Source organism: Lepisma saccharinum, chromosome 27 (genome assembly GCF_977018435.1).
Source record: "Lepisma saccharinum chromosome 27, izLepSacc3.1, whole genome shotgun sequence".
NCBI lineage: Eukaryota > Metazoa > Arthropoda > Insecta > Zygentoma > Lepismatidae > Lepisma > Lepisma saccharinum.
In genome coordinates, this window is record NC_139255.1 from 59,051,380 (window position 1) to 59,074,668 (window position 23,289).

A 23,289-nucleotide genomic window follows, 5' to 3' on the forward strand; every position below is an offset into this window, starting at 1 on the left:
TTATGGAAAATATCAGAAAGGTATGCCAACGTCTGTATAAAGGCACTCTCAATTAAGGTTTTGGCATGTTTCGTTCTACCGTTAAAAAACACGGGAGATGACATTGCTGTGGGAGAACCAAGGTGAGCTGCAGTAATACAGAAAAATATATTTCTTATGAATACATTTTAAATTTTCAGAATTGTTTTTTTTTCGGAAGTTCTCGCGCCTCACCTGTGCAACTTCGGCGCCTCCGCCGCACAGTTTGAATACTACTGCCATAAATTGAGACCTATATGTTTGACAACAGATGTGGCACTACTTCCACAAACCTAATCAGCAATGTTTTAAGATAAACTGTGTAAGAACCATTGTCTTATGCTGGTTCTGTTGACTGTTCCCTTCCGCGCTCAGTTCCCTCAGTCAATATCCCGATCTGTGGTTTTCCAGCGCGTAAAGGATACCGCCGGACGGGCAACGTCCGTAGGCTCTCAGGTGAGAGAGAGTCCCTGCCCCTCCTTCCCCTCCCCCCGCTTGCCCTATAACACGTCAAGGCTTCCTCGGAGTGAGTCCAGAGTAACGCCAAGTCTCTCGAAGGGCGAGGCAGCCAGTGCAATTGTGGAGGTGCTAGCTATCAAGAGTTCGTTAACCGTAAGAAGCAACGGGTTTGGACGGCGCTCGCTTCAGAGGAACTCTTCTTGCTCGATCTATCTTTGTGGAGCCAGCATCCGGCGGTTGCTGCATCTGTAGCTCAACTCCTTGACAATGAGATCTCCGATCGTCACCTGGCTACTGTTCCTGGGAACCTTTGCTGCCGGTAAGTGTGGCTTTTAGCGATAAGCGTGTGATGTTCGTACACAAAAACGTGTTGTTTCAAAGCTCTCGAAACAGTTTTTCTGCATTCTTGAACTCATTTTCCCGTCGACGGGTTGTTGTCCTTGATCGGGCTTCGAACTTGACCTCGGGCCCAAATTGTGAAGGTCGAAGTCTTAACACTACAATGCATACGATTTCCACATGTAAATGGCATGTACATTTCTTGGAATGACAAGACAGTTCATTTTGCTATCAAATTAATTTACTACTCTGCCAGATGATAGAACATTCTCTTTTCCATATAACTTCCACGCAGTACACCGTGGACTGCATTTTGCAGACTAACGAGGCTCTGGCGTGTGGACTCACAGTCAGCATAATCCTCTGCGGGGCCTGTGTTGTTTGCTGTCAATATGTGTTTATCATAGTCCCTTTATCCATTTCATCATATCACAATTCATCGTCATCTTCGCGATTAGCCAAAAGTGGCAGAAAAGCCAAGAAACACAAAACAAATCTATCAATCAATCGCTCTTCCACATGTTGAACAATATTACATTCTGCTCGGAAATTGTGAGGAGTGTAATTTTACTCGAGTTGCTGGGTTTTAGTGTAAATGACCTGTCTTACTCCATGCTCAGAAAATAAATCAATAACCACAATTCAACTATTCTAATAGCTACTTCTAAGCTGTTCCACTATCCCTCAACATATCCACTTTTCTAAAGGATTTCATACCACTGTATGTACTAATGTTTCTTGTTCTCTACAGTGGTGTCTCTTTAACTGACCAATTTTGAAGTTTTTTATTTAATGTTTTGTTTCGCTGTCTCGCTTGCGTAGCACATTGAGTCTACGACTCGAAGGTCTCTCCTCGGAAGGTTCTGGGTTTAATTTCCAGCCAAGTGCGGATGTTCGACCATCTTTCCTCCTTTTTGTTTCGTCTAGTCATTGTCGCCACGTCAAATAACCAAACACAAACAAAATATTTCAATATTTTTTTTCTTCAACAAGACTCCATGCGAAAATGGAGAAGGATAAATTGCCAAGAATGAATATGAAATGGATGTTCCTAAATTCACAATGAATAGGGTTCATATTAAAGAAAATTAGAACTATGAAAATAATCTACAAGAGTTAGGTATGTACTATCGTTAGCAATTAATTATATCATGCCATGACTTTAGTTTCTGCCCACTTTTGTGAATTTGCTGGAACACAATATATTTCCACTCCACGACTTGTGTTTGAACACTATTTTTCTCACTTCCTGATCAAATTTCTTTCACGAGAATTTTAGTTCTTCCTCTTGCTTTTCTTTCTCGCTACTCTTACAGGGGCCTCCCCGATGGCGCAGTGGTAGCGTCGTTGCCTTGTAATCAAGGGGTTCCGGGTTCGAACCCGGTGGAGGCACATAGTGGTTCGGATCCCACTTTAAACTGTAGGTTCAGTTCCGATTAGCCTTACTGTGCATAAAGTGGGCTTAAAACACCAAATCAATCAATAAATCAATCAATCGCTACTCTTACAGTAATTTTTGAGCTTGCTAGAGATGAGAACACATTTAGATAAATATTATACGAATGTTTGTAATTGATTCTTTATGTATACTGACAAAGAGTTGCAATATATGGCCCAAACTTCATATTTGAGAATTTGTTCTATAATTTTACATTAAATAGTATGATTGCATCTAATTCATTAAAATACTAATGGACATGAAATAGATTTTATGAGCAAACGCGATAATGAAACTACGCTTTAAGAATTCGTACATGGCCATTGAAGTTCTAAGTTGCAGTCTAATCGCATCTCTGGGATTAACCAATCAGCTGTGAAAAGAAGCAATGAAACCCAACTTCATGAATTCGAATTTCAAGCAGCTGTGGAAAGTTCCCTATTTGTCTGCTGCCATCGTCTCACAAAGAAGAGAAGCGGACTATGATTTGCTGCAAGATTTTGTTCTCTCACTGTAACTTAATTCTAATTTATTAACTACCGTTTTGGGAGAAGTTATCCATTTACTAAGGCCATCCCGAAATTAATGCCTCCTCTGCTGTAAAAAGTTATAAGTTTATGTGAAGGAGGAACAATTGGAAAGTTTGTTTAAAAGTAGAGATACATATGTTGGGTACCTATTAAGGCTTTTCAAAATACTGTCTGTTGCTTTCGATACATTTCTGCCACCGTTCAACCCAATGCCGAAATCCGCTCTGGAAAAAAAAAAGAGTCAGTTTGGTTTCTGACCCATGCATTCACAGCGAATTTAATGTCTTCCACGTCCTGGAAATGTGTTTTCGAGAGGGGTAAAAAAAAATGGAAATCCGATGGGGCTAAATCAGGACTGTAAGGGGGTTCGGGGATTAGCGAGTATCCTATTTCTGATTGATTGATTGATTAATTTATTTTACTTCGCGTTTTGTGCCTCTTGGCTAATTTGCGAAGATGGGGATGAGTGATGAAATTGATGAATGGACATTCACAAACAACCAAGCCCGAGCGTGATTCGAACCCGGGACCCTTGGCGTCGCAGCGCGAAGTGCTAACCACTCGGCCACAGGGTCCGGATATCCTATTTTTGCAATGGCCTGTGACAACCCTCCATATGCAACAACTGAATTAGAGATCTTTGTTTTTCTCTGCTATTCACATTGTTTACTTAGTTTTCTGCAAATCAAAAATGGTGTGCATTAGTAACATATCGCATTCATTATATGTGTGTGAAGTTTCATTTCAATCCGATAACAATGTGAGGAGTTATTAAGGCGGAGGCATTAATTTCAGGATGACCATTGCATATCCGAAGTTCTCGTGTCTGGTGCGAGCGAGCGCTCTCGAGTTTGTTTCCAGGCGAGAGCAATAACATTTCCATCTTTATCTAGCACTATGAAGTCAAGTGCGGATCTAGCAGAAAAAAACTCATAATAGTAAGGTATTCTAGTCTGAAATGCAGATTACAGAGGAATAACAAATGAACACAGTTTCCCCCTCCTAGCCCCAAGGTTTTTTTGCGACTAGAGTTGTTATTTTGTCTTGTGCATGCATGGAGATATGACAGTCATCATTAGAGAAACGATTTTAAGGTACAAGAAAACTTGCTGATAAAATGCCGTTATTCAATGCTCTCTTTTTTCTGCGCCTTCTGTATATGATGCGCGCGGACCGCAGAGAGAGCTGTGGTTCTGCCGAATAGGTTTTGTTGAAGTTTGTGTTTTCTCTCGCGGGTTTTGCTACGTTTTCTTTGGGACCATTGGGACTGCAATGATTATATTAATCCATGTTATAGCTCTCTTTCTGCTCTACAAAATGAGACTGCTGGATTTTATGTAGCTGCTCAAGAACAGTGACAATCGTTTATGTTTCTGTCCAATTTGTTAACAAAACGTGAAGGAAAATGAAGGAGGAAGGTGCTGAAACATCAAAGCGGGGTAAAATGTCCCCCCAAGTCATCATTTGTATGACCTTATGGTAACGAACACTGGAGAAACTGACAAATGTAGAATATTTCTCACTCTCTAATGAGAATGGCCATTAGTTGTTCAAAGACCAACCAGATTTCTTTCAAGATTCCTGTAGCTTTCTATGACATTTCTTTCATTACATGTTGAACCCGGACACAACATACCAATAGTTCCTTTTTTTAAGACATAGAAGACGTTAAATCGTCTACGTGTAAACTGCAATCCTTAATCATACACAAAATTTTGGCAAAAAAAAGTATCAGCTTTACTGCAGTTGTTTGTGTTTAGCCCCAATTACTATACTCCACTATTTTATCATTAAAGTTCAATGTTTAACCAAAATCTGTACTTGTATTGTGGTTCCAATAGTGTACTGTACGTTTAGTATTGACTCATTTACTAAATATCAATGTTATTGGCTACTTCGAATTTATACTTCAAGTTATGAAATAGCATGCGTGAAACCTCCGATGTGGCAAATGAGATTTGTACACTATGGATACATTTTTTTAGGGCAACTTCATCCTCAGAAAGGCTAATTGAGACGGGAGCTACAGTTTTAAGTTGGATCCGAACCCAGGTGCGTACCCAGGGGTCCCAGGTTCGATGCCCGGATTAGGTTCATAGTGGTTAGCCTTCTCTGCACAAAGTGGCCTTAAAACAAAAACTCAAAACTTAAGTTATGCACGTATACACACTGAGAAACCATGTTGAATATTAAACTTAGACGAATCACTCGCAGCCTGAATACGTGAATGCCTACACATCAATTATGTCTACTTCTAATTTCTCCTTCGAAAAAAGCGTAACTACACGATGACCAAAAATGTCTAGATTTCGATTCGCCTGAGGGAAGTGAACAATTAAGCCCACAATGAGAAAGCAATTTGTATCTACGCTTCCCGATATAGCTGTCCAGGAAGACGTTCACGTCAATTAGACATGCTAATCGCATCGATGCTTCATATTAATCGTTGTAAAGGAAGAATAAAGTAGATAGATATGGTAATATGATGTGTAATCTGCTCAGCTAACCATGCAGTACACATTGCCTCCAATAGATAATCCGCCGCATAGCAATATTAAACACATCACTCGATTTTTGCAGCAGGCTGACATAAATTTACTTCAGTCTTAACGCTCGTCTTCTTCACCTTTAACCAAAGCCCTAGTTATAATTTCTTTAACCATGGCGAGAAGGCTTTGGCACCTCCTGCGAATAATTCGGCAAATGTTGTCCCCTTTTAACCCCCATAACTCCCCAAGGTTGTAAGAAACCTATATAGAAAAATATGTATAAATTTTGACTGAAGTGCGCACGCTAATCTATAACAAAACCTTTGTCTATTAACTGAAGCAAAGCTCAATTATTGGACTCATGGTAAAAAAGAAGCACATTTCATTGCTTTGAAAGTGTTCTAACTAAATATATTTGACGATTGTTATAACTAGAGCCCGGGAATTTATGTTATGTAACATATTTTTCAATTAGCTTCGGATCTATTATTGGGGTGAGATCTTTACATATCTGATGAAAATCAGCCGAAATAGACAAACTTGACAGAGCATATTTTGCCATATTTCACCAATTTCGCGTTTTTACAACACATTTCTTCAATTTTGTTGTAATAAGACATATTTCTGTATAATTTCGTAATTCTCTCGCACATAATGGGTTATTTCATAATTTTTTCTTCGTAGCTTTAGCACAACGGATAGTTCATATTGTCGATGGCAGGATATGGAAATTACGGAGGAAGAAAGGTGCCGTCTTTTCTTAGAACAGAACAATATACGCAATACCCAAATTTTTTATCCCGTCGACAATTGATAGCCATGCAAACATTATTGAGCAAAATGTTCTCTCTCATTGTTTCACGGGAAGTTAAGAAATTTCGTTCTCATTTCTTTGACTTTTTCGCTTTTCACAAAAATGAGCCAAAAGTAAAAATAACATTCGGTACATTACAGCCCCTACTCTACTCTATCGGGTATGGGAGAAATTCGAAAGTACTGTTGTTCATATTTTTGGCTTTACTGAGAATATTTCTGCATTTTTCTGACATATTTGTGATTTTTCATGACATATTTTCCAATTTATATGACATAATTACATACATATTTTACAGTTTTATAGGACATAAAGTCCTGGGCCCCTTATAACATTTTATGGGATTAAGCTGTTTGTCTGCTTCGTCTTTCCCACAATCCTTTGCATATTCGCAAAAAATGCCTGGAGCAATACGTACATTGTTTACTGATTGTTGTAAGGGAGTTCTTTACTTGTATCTTCGGAGCAACATGTAATTTCATAAACCACGTGATTTAAGTTTTGAAATAAGAGTGATAAAGGATTGTACAGAAGCAGTAATTAAAAGGCTCGAAAAGAGCCAAAGGTGCACGAAGTACTGACAGTACTTGCAGTGTGTATAACAATGCAATGTGTATCACAAAACATTAAATCTGTTAAATTTCTCTACACAAAGAGAGTTCATCTGTGTTTCATTTTTTCAACTAATGAGTCCAATAATTTGTTCAAACCTAGATTAACAGTTGTAACAAAGGACATGAAAATTTCATATGTACGTATATATCATATACGTATTTTATTGTGTGTGTGTGTGTGTGTGTGTGTGAGAGAGAGAGAGAGAGAGAGAGAGAGAGAGAGAGAGAGAGAGAGAAAGTAAGGTTTCATTTGTTTTTTGAGTGGTGTCGACCTTCATGTTATAGTAGTTAGCACAGCGCGGTACGACGCCAGGAGTTCCGGGTTCGAATCCAGGCCTGGGCATTGGTATTCTTTGTGAGCGTCCCTTTATTAGTTTCATCATATCATCACTCAACTACATCTTCGCGATTTGCCAAAAGTGGTAGAAATGCAAAACAAATTAAACTAAATCAATCTCGCTTGAGTTGAGTTGAATTTTAAGTCCACTTTTATGCACAGATAGGCTAATTGGGACTATACCTACAGTTTGAAGTGGGATCCAAAAATAAAATCAATCTATCGTCGATTCTCTGCCACCTTTTGCTAATCGCGAAGATGAGGATGAGTGATGATATGATGAAATTGATGAAGGGACGCTGCTACCTCTATTTGTGCAAGGTACATAAATCTTAATATTAAACCACAGCTAATGTATCTTCAGGGTAGTGTTCTTTTTTGAAAACGAAACTAGACATGATGCCTTCCAATGGAGACGTTTAGTATTATCTCAACAAGGATACATGGATTTATATATTTACATAAGGAGATACGTATTGCTCTTGTTCTTATTTATATTCAATTTGTATGCTCCTAAAATGTATTTTTCTTTCTAATTTGTATAATCTTCTTTAGTATATTCTTCCTTCTATACTTCTTTCTGGACTTCCTTCTTTATGTGAATTCGGATCTGGCCTTCCTTCTTTTTGGGAAATCTGAATCTGGACTCTTATGTAATCCCTGGAACGTGTATCCTTTATGCCGATCCCTTTGGTATTTTTATATGTAGGTTTCCTTTCTTCACTAAGTCCTTCTTTCACAAGCTGGTAACACCTCTTATAATGGATTCTCTTGTTGTTCATCTTTCCAAATTACATTGCGCTTATTTACACTGCCATTCGCGTATCTCGCGTTAATCTTCAATCTTGCACACCTTGTGCTACCATCTATATTCCACCTCGGCAAACCGTTTACATGTGTTGGTCCCATTGGGTACGTAACAACGCTCGCAAATAACACCATTGCCCAGGCCGGGATTCGAACCCGGGATCCGTGGCGTCGTAGCGCGTTTTGATAACCACACCAACATGGAGGTCCGCCATCGTATATTACGGCGTTACGTGTGACATTTTACAAATAAAATTTAAGGTTCTAGACAAGAGACTGTCAAAGTATGCATAATGACCTGATTTCATGAAATTGTGAAGTACTTTGTGGCGTCTGCTAGCAAATGAAAAAAAAAAACAACACTTTAGTATGATGGCATAGACTACTGAATGCACGAAAAGCATTAACAAAGTCCGTTGACGTGTGACGCTTTAAAAATGTGGCAAATTTTGACTTTATTTGTCTGTGAAGCACATAGACTGCAGATGCTAGAAAATGTTATTGACGAAATGTGTAAATTATATGCATTCCCAAACATCTAAACCGTAATGCAATTAAAAACAATAATAATTTCCGTATTATTTCATTTTGTTATTAACCACTTTTCATGGAATGTCCCATATATGTGTAAGTACAGTCAACGGCAAAATAATGGTAGGCAAATTGTCCACCGCTATTTTCATTACTTCTTTATTCTACATCCTGTGTTTTAAGGAATGAAACTATGTTGGTTCAAAGCAGACATTGTTCTCTGCTTAGTGAAGTCATTATTTCAATTAATTGTCATCACATTGTGTAATTCAGACCGAATGAAAATGGTGGTGGACAATTCGCCTACTGTTACTTTCGCCGTTGGGCGTACATACACATCTATGTGTATTGGGAAGGGGTATGCGATATTTGAACACGTATAAATAGGGGTCTGCATCTGTTACATGCATAGATGCTTTAAAAGTTTGAACTTGAAATCGCTCGTTAGGACGCTGATGCCGATCTTAGAGGAAACTGAAGAACTGGCAGGAGTCACGAACTCCTCTAACGACAGCAAAGGGGCTTCAGCCTCGCTACAAAAAGAAGATAAGGTTTCCCTCAATGGAACCCAGAATTTGACGACGAGCAGCTCCGCCTGTTAGATTATCGCTCTCGGACCTCGAAGGCAGCGTTTTTGTCAATGGTGCTACGAATCACGTTCCACTCTCAAGCTTGTTTTCGACCCTCTGGGAAGCATTTGTCCCTCGCATTCGAGGAACGAAAAAAAAAGAAGGATTATGAAGCAAGAAAAGAAGGAACCAAGTTCATCAAATACAATGTTTTAGAAGCGCATTCGCTGGCTGCTTTTTATAAGACGCGGCGTGACCACACGATGACGCTCGGCCCCACAAATCAAGCCCAATTTTCCTCGAGTGAAACGTCAGGACTTTCGAATGAAAAGGAAAAAGTCTCGTGCAAATACGAGGCGAAGGGAGACCAGGGAATGTCAATAAACGTGATTGTTGATGAGGAAAATTATTACCCAGTTAGAAGCTGAAAAATGTTTGGTCCGGAATTTTATTCTTCTTTCTTTCTTTGGGTTCTATTGCCTGTTCTAATAATGTGGATGGGAAGAGCAGCCATCACTTGGAATTAAATGCAAAGCAAGATGGGCATGTACTCTGGAATGGAGGTTCCCACAAGAAAAACTGGTCCCTTGTTATTGAAGTGTCATCAGCAAAGTCGCACAGATGAATAGCCATCTCACGTCGCCAAAAATTTTTGTAGGAGGGGGGGGGGGAGGCCCTTCATAAAACGTAAGTAGAAAGAATAACGACAATAATAATACCAGCCGCATGGTTAGCATATCGCGCTACGAAGCCAGGGGCCCCGGGTTCCAATCCCGGCATGGGTATTTGTGAGTGTCCATTCATCAATTTCGTCATATCATCATTCATCCCCATCTTCGCAAATTAATCAAAAGTGGCAGAAAAGCGAAGTAAAATATTCTAAATCAATCAATCAATAATAATTCCACTGGTTTATTTGATATTGTACACTAATATTTATTATAAAGTAATAAAAGTGAACCAATTTTATACGAAATTTCCTCATTATTATTATTATTATTATTATTACGTGGGAACATTTTGCTACTCGATCCACCAAAAGAGTGAATATCCAGCACAACTGTTTTTCATTATTTTGACACATTTCGTTCGGTTCATGCACTCAATTTACGTTATGTGGCCTCTCACATAAAACTATATTTTGTTGAATTTTGGAAACAATGCAAACACTTATTCTTTTCACTAAATGGTAGAATAAGAAACGATAACCTGGTTCCTGTTATATTACACTATATTCTTTCGATCTAATGCATTATTCTGTCCGAATAAATACTAAATTGACGTTATTTATGTTAATAACAATAAAAAAAAGTTTTTGCTTATTTGTAACTTGAAATGAATTATCCCAATTTCCAGGGGGGTCGATGGACACTTTCAGACCCCCTCACCAAGCCCATGGTCTCAAGAACAAAGCAAAAACAAGTTTGTACATGTAGTATCTATCGAAACTAAATCATATGCTGCAATGTAACAGTAACTAAATTACAAATTTATAATAAATTAAAGATCAGCATGGCAGTGTGTCTTTGTTACTAGGAAACGGATCTTAAGGTGAAAAATTTTGGTCGGGAAAGGGGAAAAAAAGATACTGAAAATATTTTCAAAAAGGGGCAAAAAAAGGTGCAGAAGAAATGCCTTTATTCAGAACTAAACCAGTTACATTAATATTATTTATTCAACACTGTAGCAAATAACATAATTAGCAATAATTTCATAAAGTAACCAGTATTTAGGAAGTAAACGTGGCATTTACTGAGTTTCAATCAACTTGTTATACTGGATTACGCTCAACATTTCTATGTTTTCGAATGAAAGTAGCTGACGCTTGGAGCTCAGAGACTTGCATTATCTTTCTACATTCTCTTGGGAAGTATTGGGGCTGCAATGATTATATTAGTCTACAAAATGAGACTATAGGATTTTATGTAGCTCCTTAAGAAGAGTGAAATCATTTATTTTTCTGTCCAGGTTCTTTTTTTTTTATCAAAACGCGAAAGAAAAGGAAGCATCAAAGAGGATAAATGTGCTAATTATACTTGATTTTATGTCCTAAAATACATATCTCAAACGATCGCAATGAAATCAGTTATATTTTTGTAAAGGTGCTACACCTTAAAATCCGTTCTATATTTATTACAATTCAAACCAACTGCACACTAACATGGACAACGCAACGACCAGCTTTGCCTCCACTTGATTCCTTGATTCTACCTACACGATTCCAGATTCTGCATGCTCGAAAAAGCAGTCGTAAAGTTAGTTTTTTCTTGACAGATTTCCTTTTTTTCTGAGTTCATTGGACGAGGACAGTGATATGAAGGTCATTTGTATGCGTTTTGCACATGTGGAACATGTTTTTGCATCCACCCTACGTCGCCAACACTCGTGTCTGCACGCCATATCAAGCTTTTCAAGACATTTTCATCTGATATAATTATGCATCCAGGCTACTAGGTATTCGCCTGAACGTCGAAGGTACCGTTCTTGGCTCGACACAAATGTCGCCCACCGAGTGGTGTGACAGATAAAGGGCCAGTGCGCTGGACACATTCCATTCTCCTTTTTTTCAGTCTTCAACTTATAATTTTCCTGCACTTGGTACATGTTTCAAGAATTCCATTAACCTCATTTGTGCATTTAAAGTTGTATCTCCATTAATTGCAAAAAAAGTTTTGATAAAGTATAATATGTAAGTAGATTCACTGCATGTGCCAATTATCTAATTGTGAGTGGATCATTGTTCATTATTGATTTTGCTTTTTGTTTTTACCATAATAAGTAGGGAAAGGATTTTGAGGTGCAAAATTATGGCCGGAAAGGGAAAAAAAGGTTGTGAAAATGTTATCAAAAAGGTGCAAAAAAAGGTACTAGTGAAATGTCTCTATTCAACGCAGGGTTGTTCAAGGTCCTGGAACTCATAAATTCTATTGGGTTCCGCTGGAGGACCGAAACCTTTTTCCTCGCACAATTTAAATTCGGTCCAAGTTAAGTATTGTTACATTGAAAAATGGTTCCTGGACCGAATTGAAATGATTTAAATATGAAAAGGTTGTACACTGTCTAGAACTCATTTACGTTTGCTGATTTTCTCTTCCAGTCCGGGATTGAATTTATTTACAATTCCTGGACCAGGGTTGACCGATCAAAAGTTGCCTTCTAAAAATGTCCGCGAGTTCGTTTTACATTGGAATGTCACACTGCGGTTGTAGAAAACATAGCGCAGGGAATAAATCAAAACGCTGTTGTTCTCTCGTGGGCCAGGTTCAAAAACTCCCTTGTCGAAGAGTTACTGTACAGGCGTTACATTGAGTTCAAACAAACCAGTCACGTGGTGCTCCGGCATCCGATCCAGGAACCGCAGCCAATAGGAGCCGTCGATGAGGTAACTTGAGGCTGCTGTGTTCCCAGCAGATATTACAACAGGGAATGGCAGGTCTGCTACAACCAAGTTAAGGAAAGCGCGCGAGAGAATGGGACTGCAATGATTATATAATACCATTTTAAAAACACTAAGTTGCTGACCAAGGCAGTTTATTAAGATATAAAAACACTTAACATGTAACGTTTCAACCCTGTATCAGGGTCTTCCTCAGACGAAGAACTAAACTAAAATGATAGGTGTTTTAATATCTTAATAAACTGCCTTGGACAGCAACTTAGTGTTTTTAATATGGAAACAAGGCTTAATTATATTACAATACAATTTGATAGCTCTCGTTCTGCTCTATAAATTGAAACTATATGATTTTATGTAGCTGCTCAAGAAGAGTAACTAATCATTTATTTTTCTGTCCAATTTGTTAACAAAACATGAAAGAAAAGGAAGGAGAAATTGGTGCTGAAGCATCAGAGCACGAAAAGCTGCAACAAAGTGTTCATTTACTTGATTTCATGTCCTAAAATACATATCTCAAACGATCAGTATGAAAGCAGCTATATATTTGCAAAGTTGCTGCACCTTAAAATCCCTTCCCTAATAATAAGTAAGAGCCAACAAGGCTGCTATTGGTAGAGGTGCGTTTTCAGGATTTATTTTTGAAGTTCTCACCCAAGTGCCAAAAATTATCAACCAGTCGGGGAAATTACCCCTCATCCCCCTTCAAATACCACCCTGACTGTATCAGATTCCTTTGATGCACAATTAGGTAGTCAAAAACTATACTTATGAATAGGGCTCGGAAGTTGAGGACCTATAAATTGCCAAAAAAAAGACCTATAAATATCAAAAAAGGACCTAAAAAGGACGTATAAATATGATCGAAATTAATTTATAGCTTCAGTTTTAATTAGGCTCCAGATTTAATGAATAAAAAAATTCAAAATTCTGGTGGTATGGAACACACAGTGCGAGAAAACTATATGTATGAAATGCATCTTCTTTCAGACATTATATATTTTTTACATTAACATAATTTGAAAAATAATATTTGAAGAATCATGTTTGACCTAACCAAATATATTTCTTTCTTTCTTTTTTTATTTCTTTACTACAGAAAGAATGTTTAAGAGGTGATGACGATTCGAATTGAGAATGGGCAGTAAGAACGTAGTCGAAAGAAGGTAAAGTTGCAAAAAAAAGCCGTTAAGACCTAAAAAATGCTAAAAAAAGGACCAATAAGCCAAAAAACTCCGAAAGAAGCAAAAAATGACAAATAAAACCCACCTGTTTCTGGCCTACAATGACCCAAAATTAACATATATTATGTTGGGCCTCGTCTTCGGACACTAGGGAAAAAAAGGATTTTTCCTCAACTTCCGAGCCCTACTTATAAGGCTTCAAGTAATACAGTTTAAAATGAAAACGTTTAAATGTGTCCTCATGTGGAATCAAGTTTTATTCACTACAATTTCGGGGCAATAATGACGAACCTTTTAAGCAAGTTTTAAATTAAATAAGAAGTAAAACGATTGTGTTTGCTTATTTGTTATATTCAAATAGAACAATTCTATTTACATATTTACACGTCAAGGTCACATGAAGCAGCGGACTATTATTGGAAACTGAATCTCAGGATAATAAAATAATAAAAAGTAGAGTTACAGAACTAAGGAAACTGATAGTGTTTTGTTGTATGAAATGTCATGTCTAGACGTTTAATCATTGTAATGAAAATTCAGAAGAAAGCATTGCACTGATAGAATAGGGAAATAAAAAGATCCAAATTTGAAATGTTTAGGGTAACAGAAAATTGTGGGAGAGGGTGAAATATGATTCACAGGTGTTTCTTTCTATTTTCTGTAATCATAGTTTTTCAAAAGCTATATTTCTCTTAGTTTTACTCGCTGTCTCAATAAAGCTTTGGATGAAATATTTAATTTTGCTGTTCTCCGATCTCTCCATGAGTATGTATCTTATCTACTGTATCGAAAGATAACATTTCGGAAAGTATGTAGGCCTACCTTACATCTTCCCATATACACGGTGGATGTACCATGCTGTACTGTAGATAAATCAACTCCACAGATGCATATAGAATCGTCCTGACGGCTGAAGACGTGTACAAATGTTCCTCCTGTGTGGTCTGGAAGAGACAAATATCAAGTCCTACGAGGAAAGGGCAGTCAGAATTCCGAAAGTCATTCAACTCGTCCTGGAAGTTCCATTTCGTCTGAAGGACGTGACTTGTGACTTCTGAAATCAGTTATCATTGGTCATTATCCTCCTCCATAGATTTTGCGCTTTCATTGTTATTACTGAACAAAGAAAATTATTTACGACTGCAAATTTGACTTGACTGGAAATTTGTATCAATCAATTGTTCTTTGTGCATGCTGTACGAGACTAATTGCGGTAACGTGAATAGAGACGAATATGCATCTGGCATCTATTGAAAATAATGTATGCATTTATATCACACACACCGCTCGAAAAATGCACGAGTGATTTTTTTTTTTACAATTTTCAAACAAAACATATTTCTTTTCTCACTAAGCACACTTTGTAGGTAGTGTGATTTCTACATCAGTTTCATATGATGTTCCAGGATGTTAGTACTTTTCATTGTTATTAATTTTATCTCTTTTTATTTAACAACGGAACAAGATAAATGGCGAAATAACAAAAAGCTGATAGAACAATTAATTTTAATATCAACAGTAGCGTATGCTGGGTTTAAAACTTGGGCTATCTCATCATACAATAGTATTCGAATGGACAAATATTTGCAGGGGGAGCATAAAAGCAACGCTTTTCCCCTTTCCTCTAATAGTTTCGCTCCAAAATTCCCCATTGCTGGGAAGATGCCACGCTGGTAACAATGAGTTCGCAACACTAGCGGCATCTAGAAGGAACTGAACTCACGCAGTCCCCTGCGGATTTAAAAGAAAGCGGGCAATATTGCCAACTCCTAAGAAATCAGTGTAAGAACTTGTAAGAAATAAGTGTGCCAACTCCTGAAAGACCATCATCTTCTTATTGAAATGAACAATTTTATGCACATTTCTCGACAGATTTTCTCTTCTCTTTTGAGCCTGGGCTTTGCAGGTAGCTAGATAGCCTGGAATGTACGCCTCTGAATATCAATTTTTAATACTGTATTTAAATGCAAAATATCTACATTGTATCAACTACCCTCGACATCACTTCGGTACGTAATTTTACGGCAAGAAAGAAAGACAAAAGAGTTGTACAGTTATCATCAGAAGCTGAGACTTGAACGCTGTATTCCAGAAATAGGTATATCTAAGGTCTTGGGTGTTTAAAATTTTCTGGTTTCATGTGTTTGGGCACAAATTCCTTCTAGCGGATTTGATATGAAACACACTTACTGGTGAATTATACAGTGCGTTCGTTTTGGCCCTGGGCCGAGATAGAGCGTGACATGGCGCAGATGCCGGCAATTTCGTCCCGTAACGTCTCGCTTATTTACGCACATATCTTTAGCATGCAGACAATTATATTTATATTGCATAACGAGTACTAGGGGTGCCAATCGCCCCAAGGCCTATGACGCACTCCCCCCAAAAGTAGAACATTCCCCTTGCCCCCCTTTATGCCGAATTATTTACTCAAATTATTTTGGTCAGACAAAATTTGCGGAACAAAATAATACAGACATATTTCAGCAATATACGCGTATGTTTACTTTAGGCTTTCATGTTTGCTAACATGAAACACTCACTGCCATTGTTAGTGTACTGAACATCATTCTTAACAGTTTGTCTGCTTGACAAACCTTCTACCAATGCGAACAGCATGTCCTCCCCTTTCCAAACCGATTCTAAAGGCATAAGAGGCGGCGTTTCATTTCAACTCCATCGCCGCGATCATCCACAGGTAGATAGATAAACTGTACATAATAAACATAACTAGAAATCAATAACAAGTCGATCAAAGAAACGACCTCCCCATTTTTGTGTGAAGATATATAGAATTGGTATAAAATCTTGTCCCCCCAAAAATTCCCATGACGCAGGCGAGTCATGAATCCCCTCTGTGGGCACCCCTGAACCTGTGATATAAGAGTTGTTCAAAGTTGTTCACGCGCTATCTCGGTCCAGAGCCAAAACGAACGCTCTGTATCTCTTGTTCACCTTGTACTCCATATTTCTACCACGAAAAATTAGGTTATTTGTCACTTTGCCATAACATTTCATATTATTCCTTCATTTATGTTGTTTCCAAATCTTCTTGATCTGACATTTCACTAGTTCTCACGAGTTCGTAACTTGGGACCCTGTATAGGCTTTAGAACTACTTGGAGATGTACGTATTGACCGAAGGTTAAGAAAGTACCCCTGCTTACACGCGCTCACATGTAGGAATACAGGGTGGTTCAAAAGTCTCTTGACATTTTAATCAAAAGGCATGTTATTGACAAAACTGACAGTACTGCTGAAAAGTACTATAGATTACATTACATTTTAGTGTGGTGGACCTGTAAATCTAGGCACAGCACCCATCTCTCTTGCGTAGGCCGGAACACATGCTCCAACATAGTTGCGTGATCTCCCCCGTTGCTGCAGCTATTCGCTGTGTCGTCAGTTGCTCTATGGTGTTGATCTTTACTTGGTGCACCCTAGACTAACGAAACCACAGAAAAAAAGTCTAGGGGAGTGAAGTCTGGAGACCAAGTCGCCCAAAGTCTTTAAGAACCACAACCGATACACTTACCGGGAAGGTGTCAGCGAGGTAGTCCCGAACGATTCTGGTGAAATGGGATGGTGTACCATCTTGCTAAATAACAACAGTGTATGTTATCCCATCCTGAACACCATTCATTAGCGACAAAAGGAAAATGTCAAGAACCTTTTGAATAACCCTGTATTTCTGATGGATGTTCGCCGTGATAGGCTTGATCTTGAGCTTGATAAACATCAGACGTCGGCGCAGTGTGTGGCATTATAATTCGTTTCAATGCTTGGCTAAGCTTCTCTGCAAGCCCTGATATCAATCTAATATCGTTCTCAAACTTTGATGTCAAGATAGGTATGTAATTCCACGGACCTGAACGGTGTATATCAACGATTACGATTATTCCATTTACTTCCTGCAGTCTGTGGTTTAATATTAATGTTTCCTCTTATGTTCCTACTAGAGTGCTGCATGGGACCACTTTCGCTCGATCAAACTCGTTCGAGTCTCCCACGCTCGAGCGTACCACCCTCGTAGTGGAATGATTGACAACGTTCCGTATTTCAGAGCCCAATAAGCAGCACTGTCAACCTAAAACCTATACATGGAAGGAAACCACTCAATGCAATTACAACTCAAATACAACACATATGAAAGTATACAATATCTACTCTCCTCCCCCCGGACATTTTTGGTGGGGAGAGGAATTTTGAGGTGAAAATTGTTGTTGGGGGGTAATCGCCCCTGTAAACCCCAGGATATCGCACCCTGAGATGCTGTTTGTTTCTCTCTCTCTCCCAAAAAGCCTATTGTGGACTCCATTAGCTCTGATAAGGGGCTTCCTGTGCCTTTGTGGCCAATGAGGCAGAAAGCCCAGCAGACGTGGCAGAGGAATTAGCCACGGGACGCCTTCGCCAGACAGACCATTGTCCTGCCGTCCCCTGCAACCACGCTCCTCCGGTTAAAGCACTCGCTGGAACAATGCTTGGTACCGTTCTTCCTGTAACAAGATACTTAGATCCAGCCTTTGTTTTTCTTGTTGCTTCCATGTCGTCTGCTGGAGTCACGGATTTCGGCCCCACGAGTGTTCTCAAATATTTATTTAATAACTCCGCTAAATTAATTCTCGAGTTTTCCTCCCTTTGCATTACAGATCTTCCCCCTGAGAGCAATTCGGTGCGGTCTCAAAGAGGAGGTACTGCACGCCGTCAAGTCTTCAGCTCGCACACTTCCCTAATTATTCAGTCTTCACTTCATACTTGATGCGTCGAATGTGAACCATATTTTTTGGGACTGTTCCTCTTCACTCACCACTTGATGTAACTGTGTTAGCTTTGCTACGCACCAGTTCACACCAGAGTTACTTCCTTATGTTGTTGTCAACAATCATGTTTACACAAGTTGGTTAAATTTGTTTAAAAATAATAATGAGAACATTGGTAGTAGACTTGTAAACACACACACAGCACCTATCCTAAAATACTAACTGATACTCCGGACTCCCCCCACCGAAATCCAGTGCGTTCGTTTTGGCTCTGGGTCGAGATAGCGCGTGACATGGAGCAGATGACGGCATTTTCGTCCCGTATGTCTAGCTTATTTTCGCACATATCTTTAGCATGTAAACAGTTATATTTATATTCCATAAAGAGTACTAACATGTGTTATAAGTAGGGACGTGAAGTTTTATTTTCCCCTACATTTCGATGTTTTTTTTACTGCAAATCGGTGTTATCTTTCGCGGTTTAGGGCAAAATTCGTTTTTATTTTTACATGCATTTTTAGTGTTTCTTCTATACTTAAGATTTTCACGTTGTTTGAGTTCTGGAAATTTGAGCCACTAAATATGAACTGTTTATTGAATGGCAAAACCAAAATCTTTGAACATAATCATAGCTACGTATCACATTTTCCTAACAATGTCAGAAAATCCCTCTGCGACCTCAAAATACAGTTTTGTGCACCCCCTCCCCCCGAGACACAACAGGTGCTTCTCCCTAAAAATTTTCCCGTTCCAACGAAAATTTCCCTTCTGTGAATATTCCTCCGGGCGAATTCTATTTCAGGACGAGGTTGAACACTGTGAATCATGTCTGCGCCAAACTGCAATAAATGAAGACTGACAATCTCTTTTGAATCGATCTTTCAGCAACTGACAGATCTAATAGCACTTCAGGTAGTTCTGTTTGAAAAATAGAATTGTTATGCCTAGTTTATATTGCATGTCTCGTTAGGCACGTATCCAAGGGGGGGGGGCTTAGGTGGCTCGAGCCCTCCCGAAAGTTTTCTTTTTACGCTAGATAAAATGAGATTTTTTGTTTCTTGTGGTGTGAAACAAAATAATGTGACGTTAATTTAAGGACATAAATAATTATCGAGGCAAGACGGAGAATGTTCTATAACCCTATTATTGTTAATAGCATGTATCCAAGGTGGGCATCAGGGGCTCGAGCCCCCCCTAAGCTAACTAACTAACTCTCTAGCCTCCTTAAACCCGAAGGTTCATGGCTGCAGCAACACAGGCCTTCCATCTGTCCCTATCCTGATCTATACTCTTTTCCATCCCTACCGATTTCCTTTAGGTCCATCTCAACGTTATCCCTCCATCTTCGTCTTGGCCTTCCTACAGGTTTCTTACCATCAGGTTTCCCAACAAGAATCCTATAAACTCATCTTTCCTCCCCCATTCGTGCCACATGGCCTGCCCACCTAAAACGTCTTGATTTAATTATTCTAATAATATCTGTATAATGTAGTTCTAAATTATGTAACCTTCTCCACTCACCTGTATCCTCATCCCTTTAAGGTCCAAATATTTTCCTAAGGATCTTATTTTCAAATACTCTCAATGTATGTCCTTCTTTCAATGTAAGGGACCAAGTTTCACGCTCTTATAATACTACAGGCAAAATTACTGTTTTGTATATTTTAACTTTTAGTTTCTTAGATATTAAACGAGAAGACAAAAGTTAGAGAAGTAACATGCATTTCCTGAATTAAGCCTACTTTTTATTTCCTCTTTAATATAATTTTCATTTGTTAATATTACTCCTAAGTATTTGAATTTGGAAACTGGTTCAAACGAGTTGTCATCAATAATTAGATTTTGATTATTACCTAACACTTGGTTTCGGCCTGTAAGCATATATTTAGTTTTCTCTTTGTTAACTTCCAAACCTATCTCTTTAGCAGTTTTGAAAAATATTTTAGCATTATTCTTAATTGTATTCACATCATCATCCCCCAGTAAGTCTACATCATCTGCATATGCTAACAACTGAGTCACACCATTTAATTTTAGTCCTCCTTTAGTTTCTCTTACCTTCCTAACAGCATATTCTAAGGCAAAATTAAAGAGCAATGGAGATAATGCATCTCCTTGTTTTAACCTATCATGAATTGTAAATTTGTCAGACATATTAATACCCACACGAATTATACTTTCTGTTTCACTGGTGCATATTTTTATCATACTAACAAGCTTCTTAGGTATTCCAAACTCGACTAATATATTATATAATTTCTCTCTTTTGACCGAATCATATGCTTTTTTGAAATCAATGAATAGCTGATGGACATTTTGATTATATTCCCACTTTTTTCAAGTGTCTGTCTAATGTGAAAAATTTGATCTGTAGTTGATCTCCCCCCCTTCAGGATATTTTCCTGTTTACACTAGATAAAATTAAGTAGGTTTTTGGGTTTTGAATAATGTGATGATAATTTGAGATAAATAATTATCGAGACAAGACGGAGAATGTTCTATAACCCTGTTATTGTTAATAGCGCGTATCCAAGGTGGGGATCAGGTACCTCGAGACCCCCCCAGCAGAATTTTTTTCAGTTTACACTACTTAAAATTAGTTTTTTGTCTTTTTGAATAATGTGACGGTAATTTAAGGAGACAAATACTTATAAAGACAAGACGGAGAATGTTTTATAATCCTGTTGTTGATAATATTGCACGTAAACTTTTCTTGCTCTTTTGGTGTTGTCGCAGATAACTTGAGCACTATGTAGATACTTGTCAGCATTTGAAAGCTGCACAACAAAGGTAGCGGCACGCGTAGGGTGATTCGTTGTAATTTTTAATTTGTGGAAGGCGCGAGAGGGAACGTTCATGAATAAGAGAGTCGAACTACTGGCAATATTTACGAATCGTTCTAGAATATAATGAGGATATAAATAAGCGGCTTCAATTTCCCGGATGATTTGTACAACAGAATCGGTTAATGAGACTTCAGAGGTAAGTGTCACAATTTATTAGTGATCAGTCAGTGTCGATTGGTTGCTTTATAAGATCTAGTGATTCGAAAATGAAAGGGACTAAATATCGTAAAGTAACGAAGTCTACTACTAGTTCTAGTTTGGGTCCAAAGCTGAAGATATTGACGACAGCGGAAATTCCGGAGCATCAGTGTAGACGAGTGTTCGGGTCGAGGGCCGAAGAGATCGAAAGTCTCTCTCTCTCTCTCTCTCTCTCTCTCTAAAATGAATATTTCAGCAGTAGCGGATATTAGAGTGGTTTATTAAAAAAAAAAAAAAAAAAAAAGCTGCACAGGTGATGATATAGTTGTGCCAGGACCAAATTTCGTGTATGCAGTCCGAGAATTTCATGGCATAAAAAAATACTTTTGTTTAAGCCTACTGGGTTCGACACACACTCAACAGACAGTTTTAAACAACTGCGAGTGCTGAGGCCTGAATATGAACCATTTGGTGGGTTTAGATTTTTATAAGAGCTGTAAACATGGGAAGACAAGACACGTTAGTGGTGTTCAGGTTCGAATCGGAGAGAAATTTTCGAGAACTGTGTGCGTCCAGTTCGCAGCCCACAGTTTGAATTTCGTGTTCTCGAATTAATTGTGCATCCCGTGTATGTGTAACAGCTTCATAAAACACTTCTGGTACATAGATGTTTTGATGCCTGATGAGAAAAAATGGACAAACACACATACTGAGATGGTTCCGTTACAGCATGGAAACAGAGGAGTTGAGTGGTAGAAAGTGTTCCGATTTCATGTTCTGATGAAAATGACACCCCTAAACAGTGGCGACGATTTAGGGGATAGTTGCTCCCCATTTTTTGACTGCACACTATCACACTATGGCCTCTTAATGCTAAGCCTTGTCTAACAAGAGAAAGTAAACTTTCCTTGCACACCCCCCCCCCCCCCCCCGTTTTGACACCCAATTGTCACCACTGGCCTTAAACATACAATTGTGAGGTTCTATCTATACCCCTTTAAAAATGGTGTTCAGCCCCCCCCCCCGAAAGGAATTCCTGGATACGTGCCTGTGCCTCGTGGTATTTTTCGCGTTAAGGTGCAAAATTCGGTGTTATTCTGAAAAATGACATAATTCCAGTTATCTCGCGATTCCGAAACACCGTAAACTTGGCTCCTTTACCTACCCATTTTAAACACTTTATTTTGCTATCCTCAAATTTTTGGTGTTGTCGTAAAAACGAAAACTTCACGTCCCTAGTTATAAGGGTTATTCAAATTTGTTCAAGCGCTATCTCGGCCCATAGCCAAAACGATAGCACTGTATATTTCTAGATACATGGCCCCCCTGCGTTTACCCGTGTTTCTCGAATTCCTCATTCTTAACAAAAAATAGAGGTGAGGGACCTTCTCCATTGTCTCCTCTGCTTCGGTTGACAGGAAGTTGGTTGTGGGCTCTCCTGACCTTCCAGCCCTCGCTGACCTCGGAGGTGTAAGACAAGACAGGCCTATCTTTCAAGGCTGAGCATGATTGAGGCGAGTTTCTTTCAGCCTCCGTTAGTTTCGACGATCCTCTGACCGTGCTCAGCGTTGCCACAATCTGAGGGGAAAATGTCCTCTTTTCGCCCACTTTTTATCTATTTATTTATTTGCCATCTACAGAGAAAGGATATCTTCAATTACAGAGGCGTTAATAACATTATAAATAAAGTAAATATGAATATAAGTGAAATTAAATAGTATGCATACCTATCACATAGATATAACTATAACATAAGTATTCTTACATAATGCAGAGTAATGATGCCTCGCACAAATATACATATACATATACATACATATATATATATATATATATATATATATATATATATATATATATATATATAAATTATCCATAAATCCACAACCAATTTTATCATTAGAGAATATAGTATAAAAAACACATTTCTCATGAATACATATGCGGATTAGATTTGTTCAGAATAAATATATCCATAATAGGATAGAAACAATAATAAAATAAATTCATACACATGTTAAT

General features: G+C 38.3%; 1 protein-coding gene across 1 annotated transcript in view; it reads left to right on the forward strand.

The window, feature by feature from the left end:
• The first annotated feature begins 549 nt into the window (after positions 1–549).
• The window catches only part of LOC145980368 (serine protease inhibitor dipetalogastin-like), a 136,218-nt gene continuing 113,478 nt past the window's right edge, over positions 550–23,289 (forward strand). The window contains exon 1 of the mRNA XM_083113429.1: positions 550–796. Coding sequence (XP_082969555.1) covers positions 745–796 — 52 coding nt within the window. The 5' untranslated portion in view covers positions 550–744. The remainder of the gene's footprint in view (positions 797–23,289) is intronic.